The sequence below is a fragment of the Oncorhynchus masou genome, chromosome 28 (assembly GCF_036934945.1).
Source record: "Oncorhynchus masou masou isolate Uvic2021 chromosome 28, UVic_Omas_1.1, whole genome shotgun sequence".
In the NCBI taxonomy this organism is placed as follows: Eukaryota; Metazoa; Chordata; class Actinopteri; order Salmoniformes; family Salmonidae; genus Oncorhynchus; species Oncorhynchus masou.
Window position 1 is genome coordinate 55,554,185 of NC_088239.1, and position 10,519 is coordinate 55,564,703.

General features: G+C 43.0%; 1 protein-coding gene across 1 annotated transcript; it reads left to right on the forward strand.

The window, feature by feature from the left end:
- Nucleotides 1-72: 72 nt before the first annotated feature.
- On the forward strand, nt 73-9,425 carry LOC135517929 (bile salt-activated lipase-like). Its single transcript, XM_064942655.1, has 11 exons — nt 73-1,490; nt 2,909-3,059; nt 3,235-3,354; nt 3,528-3,725; nt 4,016-4,146; nt 4,706-4,813; nt 4,909-5,023; nt 5,240-5,426; nt 5,690-5,890; nt 6,008-6,217; nt 9,082-9,425. The coding sequence occupies exons 1-11, from the start codon at nt 1,329-1,331 to the stop codon at nt 9,245-9,247; spliced, it is 1,749 nt and encodes a 582-aa protein (XP_064798727.1). The 5' UTR covers nt 73-1,328; the 3' UTR covers nt 9,248-9,425.
- Nucleotides 9,426-10,519: the final 1,094 nt, after the last annotated feature.

The window sequence follows — 10,519 nt, forward strand, 5'->3', positions numbered from 1 at the left end:
AGTAGGTATGGTGTTCTTTGGATGCAACTCAGCATTCTTTGTCCTCCAAACACGACGAGTTGAGTTTTTACCAAAAAGTTATATTTTGGTTTGATCTGACCATATGACATTCTCCCAATCCTCTTCTGGATCATGCAAATGCTCTCTAGCAAACTTCAGGCAGGCCTGGACATGTACTGGCTTAAGCAGGGGGACACGTCTGGCACTGCAGGATTTAAGTCCCTGGCGGCGTAGCGTGTTACTGATGGTAGGTTTTGTTACTTTGGTCCCAGCTCTCTGCAGGTCATTCACTTGGTCCCCTCGTGTGGTTCTGGGATTTTTGCTCACCGTTCTTGTGATCATTTTGACCCCACAAGGTGAGATCTGGCGTGGAGCCCCAGATCGAGGGAGATTATCAGTGTTCTTGTATGTCTTCCATTTCCTAATAATTGCTCCCACAGTTGATTTCTTCAAACCACGCTGCTTACCTATTACAGATTCAGTCTTCCCGGCCTGGTGCAGGTCTACAATTTTGTTTCTGGTGTCCTTTGACAGCTCTTTGGTTTTGGGCATAGTACATTTTGGAGTGTGACTGTTTGAGGTTGTGGACAGGTGTATTTTATACTGATAACAAGTTCAAACAGGTGCCATTAATACAGGTAACGAGTGGAGGACAGAGGAGCCTCTTAAAGAAGAAGTTACAGGTCTGTGAGAGCCAGAAATCTTGCTTGTTTGTAGGTGACCAAATACTTATTTTCCACCATAATTTGCAAATGAATTCATTAAAAATCCTACAATGTGATTTTCTGGATTTTTTAAATTATTTTGCCTGTCATAGTGGAAGTGTACCTATGGTGAAAATTACAGGCCTCTATCATCTTTTTAAGTGGGAGAACTTGCACAGTTGGTGGCTGACTAAATACATTTTTGCCCCACTGTATAGTTTGTTAACAATAAATTTGTTGAGTGGTTGAAAAACTTGTTTTAATGACTTCAACCTAAGTGTATGTAAACCTCTGACTTCAACTATCTATCTATATATATATATATATATATATATATATATATCAGGGGTATTCAAATCTTACCCTACGAGGTCCAGAGCCTGCTGGTTTTCTTTACGACCTGATAATTGCAGAGGGGAAGATTGGATTTAAAGCAGTGGAACTGGCTTTGATGTTCAGATTTGAATTTCAGGGTTATAGACACTAGTATACATGGTCATCTTGAATGAGTTGAAAAATAAACATTTAATCTACTGTACCAGAGCTACTATGACAACGTCCCTCCCAACTTTATTTTTCTGTTACCATCTGTCTGGGTAGAGGGGAAGATACGTGGCTGTCACTATGACTCAGGGTTATGGACATTGTGAAACCCTGGCTGGAACAAATGGGAGGGGTCTCCTGTATAAAAGGTGTGCTGACAGGTGTCTCTGGATCAGCATGATGAAGACACTGGGTGTTTTGGTTGCCTCTGCCCTGTTCCTGGGGTCCGCCTCGGCCGCCACTGTAAGTCCATTCTAATTTATTTGGTGTAATTAAATATTTTTTAAGAATACTTTTCTGAAACCCAATTCCAAATATATTTGTTAATAATGTAGGTGTTTTAATGTAGATAGAATGTTTTTTTTTTAGAACTATCTGGTTTTGATCCCCTTGTAGAGGTAATAATGATACAGTAGAAATATACAGTGAGTTTTAAGTTTTGGAACAGTCACAAATGTTTTGTTTTGTTCTGTACTCCAGCACTCTGGAAGTGCTACAATGACTATTAGGTTAAAGTGCAGTCTGTCAGCTTTAATTTGTGGGTATTTTCATCCATATCGGGTGAACCGTTCAGAAATTACAGCCCCCCCATTTTAGGGGACCAGAGGTATTGGGACAACTTCATTTGTGTGTTCAGGTAATAAAAAGTTCATTATTTGGTCCCATATTCATAGGATGCAATGACTACATCTAGCTTGTGACTATGAATTTGTTGGATGCATTTGCTGTTTTGATTGTGTTTCAGATTATTTTATGGTAAATAATGTACTGTCATTTTTTTGTAACTTTTATCGAAAATAAGAATAGAATATGTTTGTAAAAACTTCTACATTGATATGGATGCTACCATGATTACAGATCATCCTGAATGAGTCGTAAATAATGAGTGAGAAAGTTAGACTCACATGCCATACCCCCAAGACATGCTAACCTCTCATTTTACAATAACAGGGGAGGTTAGCAGAGCGGTGTATCTCTTCTTATTTTACAATAAAAGTGACTCAAATGACAATACATTATTAACCATTCCTTTCTATGGGTCACAAAATAATCTGAAACACAACCAAAACAAACAGCTAATGCATCCCACAAATTTGTAGAGTCACAAGCTTGATTTAGTCATTGTGTGCTTTGATTATGGGACCAAATACTTTCCAATACTTTAATACACAAATAAGTGAATTTGTCGTAATACCTTTGGTCCCCTAAAACACTCAAATTAAAGCTGCTATTAAAGATAGTCTGCACTTTAACCTCATGGGCATTATTTCAAATAATATCAAAAAATGTGTACATTTCCCAATACTTTTGTAGATCACTGTAGTTTCACAACTAAAATAGGCTAAATATGAAATTGTTTATACCGATAAAGTAACCAATAGTGAAACACAAAGGGTTAAGAACTTCACCTGTATTTTTACTCGCACTGCAGGTTTTTGACATCTTTATCATCAACAGGTTGATAAGCAATGTGAATTCAACAGCTGAACACCTTTTTTGCAACAGTTCACTAATAAAAAAAACTCAAAACAATGACACCACTACATGCATAAAACAACAACACTGAATACATTTGTGCATAATAAAAACAGTTTCACACTTGCCAACTCATTACTCATTCAGTAATGTATGCATCTGCCCTTTTGGGTGTGCATGTGTAGCTTGGAGTGGTGTACACTGAGGGAGGCATGGTGCAAGGGAAAAAAGTCAATTCTGATGGACTCCTCCGCACCATGGATGTCTTCAAAGGAATCCCCTACGCTGACAAGCCCGGCGTTTTTGAGAAGCCCAAGCGTCACCCTGGATGGGATGGTGGGTAAAAACATAATGCTTCTGGTGTCCATCCATAAGGCAAGGAAAACAATTTATTAATACAGAAGCAGATTGTAAAATAAATATTGGACAGCCGTATAGGACCATATCAGACCTTAGCCTTCCTAACACTCATCTCAGTTGACTGACTGATTCTCCTTGTGTCTCCTTCCAGGTGTTCTTAAGGCTACAGAGTTCAAGCCGAGGTGCATGCAGCTGAACTTGCTCCAGTCTGACACCCGTGGCCAAGAGGACTGCCTTTTCCTGAACATCTGGGTCCCTCAGGGCCTCAGTGGTATGTAACATGCACCTGTGTCTTTCACCTGTACCTGTCACAAGAGTAGGATGTCTTTATCCACATATCAATACATGATACAGTATGGTCTGCTGATGTTTAATAATACTAATAATAATATAACTATGGTGTAATTCTACAAATGTATTGAAATGTATCTCCTCCCTTCCTAGTTTCCACTGGGCTGCCAGTAATGGTTTGGATCTTTGGAGGTGGTTACCTGGTTGGAGGCTCTATGGGCGCTAACTTCTTAGATAACTATCTGTACGACGGGGAGGAGATTGCAAACAGGGGCAAAGTCATTGTGGTGACTCTGGGTTACCGTGTGGGCACCCTGGGCTTCCTCAGCTCTGGAGATGCCAGCGGACCTGGTAGGTATCAACTAAGGCTTTGCCTGGCTGGCTAGGTGGGTGGTGGGTGGGTGGCTTTGGTATGATCTGTGCCGCATCAGCTGATGTATGACATTGACCTTTTCTTCATGTAGTGATTCTCAGGTGACTGAGTCCACTATATGATAATACTGATTAAGAATACGGTGTTCATCTAACCTTTAATCATCAACTGGCTGTCAGAAACTTTTGCCATTCTGTGAGAGCCAGATGTACAGTATGTTAGTAGGGAGAGTACTGCTGCTGGCTCACAGAGCGGTCTTCCATGTCAGGTAACTATGGTTTGTGGGACCAGCATGCTGCCATTGCCTGGGTGAATAGGAACATCCGTGCCTTCGGAGGAGACCCCAACAACATCACCGTCTTTGGAGAGTCTGCCGGCGCTGCTAGCGTCAGCTTCCAGGTGTGGGACTAAAAAGAGAACTAACAGTTTTAATACAGAGCTTTCAGGGCAAAGGTAGTCATGTCGAAGTACAGAAAAGGCCAGTACAAGGATGTTTCTTCAGTCTCAATGTTATATACTCTTCATTATAATATCATTATTATTCAGTGTCTTCCTGTCATAAAACATAAGTTTACTGTCACAGTGTGTAGTTTCTGGTAACTCGTGTCTATGACATTAGCTTATTACATTTGACACGTTTAACAATGAGAACCGGGAGACTTCTGATACCTTATTCTGAACCATGATGTCCTGTACAGTGATGGTCAGCCGAGTTCCTGAGACCTCTGTGATCTAATAAACAGGGTGATAGAAAACACTTGTACTTTAGACCATTTTAAGTTGAGCCTTTTTAAATTGTTAGATACAGTATATGTAAGCATATAATGATTGTAAGTAAAGATACTGTAGGTAAGGATATGGCTTTCGGCATGGGTCCGCCGTCCACAGTATTAACAGATTAGCAAATACAAAAATGCAATGTACTAATTTGAGTTTGAATGTACTTTACACCACACAGACACTTTCTCCCCATAACAAAGGGCTGATCCGCAGGGCCATCTCCCAGAGTGGCGTTGCTCTCTGCCCCTGGGCCATCAACAACAACCCTCGTGCCTTTGCAGAGATGGTATGTGTACTTCAGTAACATTGGGTGGGGGATATGAAACTGACAGAGATGCATGTTGGTTGTTAGAGGGTGGTCTCATCCTCCTCTCTCTTTAGGTTGCTGGGAAGGTGGGCTGCCCCATTGATGATCAGATGATGGCCTGCCTGAAGCTCATTGACGCTAAGGAGCTCACCCTTGCTGGTACCCTGTCCCTGGCTGGTTCTCCCTCCAGTGAGTATTCACTGAGGTTAAAATAAGGGGCTGTGGCACACTTTGAGAAAGATGCTAAGGAGGTTGTGGTTTGCATGCATTGATGTTTGTATAGATGAGCATTAGCCTGACACTCACATATCTCCTCAGCCCACCATTTTTACACAGGAATTTGGTGATGGCCATGTCCTACCCATAGCGTTAAAAGTTATGTCTTTCTCTGCCTGCCTCCTCTAGCGCCCATAGTGAGCAACCTGGCCCTCTCCCCAGTGATCGATGGGGACTTCCTGCCTGATCACCCAGGGAAACTGTTCCACAACGCTGCTGACATTGACTACCTTGCAGGGGTCAACAGCATGGATGCCCACCTATTCACTGGATTAGATTTACCCGCCGTCAACAAGCCACTCGCTAACCTCCCTCTGTGAGTGACTTTGGGAAATTGGTTACCTGGGAGGAGGGTAGTCTGTTCAGTGTTGGCCATGTGCATTGTGTAGCTTAAATGGGACAGCAGATGTACCCACAAAGCATTTTATAGAAGCAACCAAGTCTAACTAACAAGTAGGAGTAGAATAAAACATGTATTAAAAAGAGTAGGGTTATCAGTTTGGGCAGGTACCTAACACAGTTGGCTTAAGAAGGGGTTGTTAGATCTCTTGAGACTAATCTCTCGCTTCCTCACTGAAGGTCAGATGTGAAACTGCTCCTGGGTTCTTTGACTAAGAAGGGAGAGGCCTCTATCAATAGCGCTTTCGCAGAGTACACGGCAGACTGGGGCGATAAGCCCAGTCAGGAGACCATCAAGAAGACTGTTGTTATGATCGAGACTGACTACGTCTTCCTGGTTCCTACCCAAGCTGCTCTCTATCTGCACGCCTCCAATGCCCAGTGAGTCTACCTCCTTGTTACTCTAGCACAGCCCTTCTCCCCCAGTATGTGCTACTTCCTATCCCAGCGTCACATATTGGATATCTAATCATTCCCCCTCTCCATGCCCTATCCCAGATCTGCACGCACCTACTCCTACCTGTTCTCAGAGCCCAGCCGCATGTCCGGGATAGTTCTACCTTTCCCCAGCTGGATGGAGGCTGATCACGCTGAGGACCTGCAGTTTGTGTTCGGCAAGCCCTTCTCCACGCCCCTGGCATACTGGCCCAAGTACCGCAATGTCTCCAAATACTTTATTGCCTACTGGACCAACTTCGCCAGGACCGGGTAAGAAAGAGCTGCAGAGCAATCATATACAGTAATCACACCCTGTGGGGGATATATACACTGCTCAAAAAATAAAGGGAACACTTAAACAACACAATGTAACTCCAAGTCAATCACACTTCTGTGAAATCAAACTGTCCACTTAGGAAGCAACACTGATTGACAATAAATGTCACATGCTGTTGTGCAAATGGAATAGACAACAGGTGGAAATTATAGGCAATTAGCAAGACACCCCCATTAAAGGAGTGGTTCTGCAGGTGGTGACCACAGACCACTTCTCAGTTCCTATGCTTCCTGGCTGATGTTTTGGTCACTTTTGAATGCTGACGGTGCATTCACTCTAGTGGTAGCATGAGACGGAGTCTACAAGCCACACAAGTGGTTCAGGTAGTGCAGCTCATCCAGGATGACACATCAATGCGAGCTGTGGCAAGAAGGTTTGCTATGTCTGTCAGCGTAGTGTCCAGAGCATGGAGGCGCTACCAGGAGACAGGCCAGTACATCAGGAGATGTGGAGGAGGCCGTAGGAGGGCAACAACCCAGCAGCAGGACTGCTACCTCTGCCTTTGTGCAAGGAGGAGCAGGAGGAGCACTGCCAGAGCCCTGCAAAATGACCTCCAGCAGGCCACAAATGTGCATGTGTCTGCTCAAACGGTCAGAAACAGACTCCATGAGGGTGGTATGAGGGCCTGACGTCCACAGGTGGGGGTTGTGCTTACAGCCCAACACCGTGCAGGACGTTTGGCGTTTGCCAGAGAACACCAAGATTGGCAAATTCGCCACTGGCGCCCTGTGCTCTTCACAGATGAAAGCAGGTTCACACTGAGCACATGTGACAGACGTGACAGAGTCTGGAGACGCCGTGGAGAACGTTCTGCTGCCTGCAACATACTCCAGCATGACCGGTTTGGTGGTGGGTCAGTCATGGTGTGGGGTGGCAGTTCTTTGGGGGGCCGCACAGCCCTCCATGTGCTCGCCAGAGGTAGTCTGACTGCCATTAGGTACCGAGGTGAGATCCTCAGACCCCTTGTGAGACCATATGCTGGTGCCCTGGGTTCCTCCTAATGCAAGACAATGCTAGACCTCATGTGGCTGGAGTGTGTCAGCAGTTCCTGCAAGAGGAAGGCATTGATGCTATGGACTGGCCGCCCGTTCCCCAGACCTGAATCCAATAGAGCACATCTGGGACATCATGTCTCGCTCCATCCACCAACGCCACGTTGCACCACAGACTGTCCAGGAGTTGGCGGATGCTTTAGTCCAGGTCTGGGAGGAGATCCCTCAGGAGACCATCCGCCACCTCATCAGGAGCATGCCCAGGCGTTGTAGAGAGGTCATACAGGCACGTGGAGGCCACACACACTACTGAGCCTCATTTTGACTTGTTTTAAGGACATTACATCAAAGTTGGATCAGCCTGTAGTGTGGTTTTCCACTTTAATTTTGAGAATGACTCCAAATCCAGACCTCCATGGGTTGATAAATTTGATTTCCATTGATAATTTGTGTGTGATTTTGTTGTCAGCACATTCAACTATGTAAAGAAAAAAGTATTTAATAAGAATATTTCATTCATTCAGATCTAGGATGTGTTATTTTAGTGTTCCCTTTATTTTTTTGAGCAGTGAATATATATACATACAGTATCAGCCAACCTGTGGGCACACCTACTCATATACATTGTAGAATAATAGTGAGGACATCAAAAGTATGTATTAACACATATGGAATCATGTAGTAACCAAAAAAGTGTTAAACAAATAAACATAGATTTTAGATTCTTCAAAGTAGCATCCTTTGCCTTGATGACAGCTTTGCACACTTTTGGTATTCTCTCAACCAGCTTCACCTGGAATGCTTTTCCAACAGTCTTGAAGGAGTTCCCACATATGCTGAGCACTTGTTGGCTGCTTTTCCTTTACTCTGCGGTCCAACTCATCCCAAATAATCTCAGTTGGGTTGAGGTTGGGTGATGGTGGAGGCCAGGTCATCTGATGCAGCACTCCATCCCTATCCTTGGTCAAATAGCCCTTACACATGATAGTGCCGATAAGTGCAAACCAGATGGGATGGGATCGCTGCAGAATGCTGTGGTAGCCATGCTGGTTAAGTGTGCCTTGAATTCTAAATAAATCACTGACAGTGTCACCAGCAAAGCACCCCCACACGTCACACCTCCTCCTCCATGCTTCACGGTGGGAACCACACATGCAGAGATCATCTGTTCACCTACTCTGCGTCTCACAAACACACAGCGGTTGGAACCAAAACTCTCAAATTTGGACTGATCAGACCAAATCACAGATTTTGACCGGTCTAATGTCCATTGGTCATGTTTCTTGTCCCAGGCAAGTTTCTTCTTATTATTGGTGTTCTTTAGTAGTGGTTTCTTTGCAGCAATTTGACCGTTAAGGCCATATTCACGCTGTCTCCTCTGAACAGTTGATGTTGAGGTGTGTCTGTTACTCTGAAGCATTTATTTGGGCTGCAATTTCTGAGGCTGGTAACTCTATTGAATGTATCCTCTGCAGCAGAGGTAACTCTGGGTCTTCCTTTCCTGTAGCGGTCCTCGTGAGAGCAAGTTTCATCATAGCACTTGATTTTCTTTTGAGGAATATCAAATTTGTTTAACTCTTTTTAGTTTACTGCATGACTCCATATGTGTTATTTCATAGTTTTGATGTCTTCACTATTATTCTCTTGAATGAGTAGGTGTGTCCAAACTTTTGAGTGTGTGTGTGGCTATTTAAAAGAAAATACCATTTCAAATTCTAAAATGATATTATCCTCACAGAAAACGATGATAAATCGAATGTTCTCACCATTATGTTTTACCATCCTCAACCCCTTTCCCACCACAGAGACCCCAACAAGGGGGAGTCCAATGTGCCTGTGACCTGGCCTGCATACACCACCTCTGGGCAAAAGTACCTGGAGATCAACGCCAAAATGAACAGGAACTCCGTCCATGAGAAGATGAGGGTGCGCTTTGTGAACTGGTGGTCTAACACCCTTCCCTCTATCTGAGGTAGTTCTCACTGAGCACAGGCTCCCTGATGCATAATTGACATCATGCTACATTCACAGCTGTACAGATTGGTCTTGTTATGTCACAAATAAATGCAAGGCTACTAGTACCACCAGATGGATTTCTGATTGTAACCATGTTTTCTTCATAAGTAAATTAATGCAATTAAGAAGTCTACCCTGTTATCTGTTTTTAATACTGTTCAGTCACCAGTGAAATGTGTTTTTGTTTGTATTTATCAAAATAGTAGCATGTTGGGTTATACCTATTCACCCAAATTGCATCAGAGTTTACAGTGGAGTTGTTTTTCTCTGATTAGTTGCAGTACTTACACATACAGTACCAGTCAAAAGTTTGGACACACCTACTCATTTCAGGGTTTTTCTTTATTTTTACTATTTTCTAGATTGTAGAGTAATGGTGAAGACATTGAAACTATGAAATAACACATATGAAATAATGTAGTAGCCAAAAAGGTAAGTATCCACTCTTTGCCTTGATGACAGCATATACCCATGTGGGTGATTGAAAGATGAACAAGGTCCACACTCCAGTCCAGTTGGTGGAGGTAATGCACCTTAAAGGTGGTTGCCAACTGCCATATAAAATCAACAACATCAAATCACACAACCACCCACATGTCACAGTTTAGAGTAATTCTTTGTCAGTGATGAACACCCAACAATACCTGTACATGTAATATTTGCTGGTGGGTATGACTAGAAAGGGAAGATTAAGGCATGTAGCAGTGGTGTAAACATAGCTGGCGCTAACCTTTTGGGAGCCCTAAGCAAGCTTTGGTTGGGGGCCCCACCACCTTGTTGCACAACATTTTAGTGACCTCCTTATGACAGCAGGGAGAAAAGTTTAAGTTTTAAAGGTACACTATGCAGAAATTGCTTTATTTCCTAGATGCTAAAAAGTGTGACAAAATAAGCCAGTATAGTATAGAGAATCCTTGTACCATGAAATATATTTTTAATAATCCAATTAATAATAGACTTTCAATTACAATGACAGATCTGTAACTCATATTTTGTAAATTTGGTTGGTTGCCCAAAAAGTTACATATTGCAGCTTTAATTTCTTGCAATTCTACACAATTTGTCATGGGGCTTAGATAGTGTTGCAGGTTTAAAGCATATTTTCTGCAATTCTACAAAATGTTCCATTGGCTTATGCCTGGGTATAAAGACTATTGTGTAACTCTTATCCCAAGCTTGACTTCTCATCTGTCGGAGGCGTGGCTTATTACCCAAGTGTCACATCTC

Coding starts and splice junctions, on each gene's coding strand:
- LOC135517929 (XM_064942655.1), top strand. CDS start 1,329: ATGACTCAGGGTTATGGACATTGTGAAACCCTGGCTGGAACAAATGGG. Junction 3,355..3,527: donor GGTCCCTCAGGGCCTCAGTG/GTATGTAACATG, acceptor CTCCCTTCCTAG/TTTCCACTGGGCTGCCAGTA. Junction 5,427..5,689: donor CCACTCGCTAACCTCCCTCT/GTGAGTGACTTT, acceptor TCCTCACTGAAG/GTCAGATGTGAAACTGCTCC.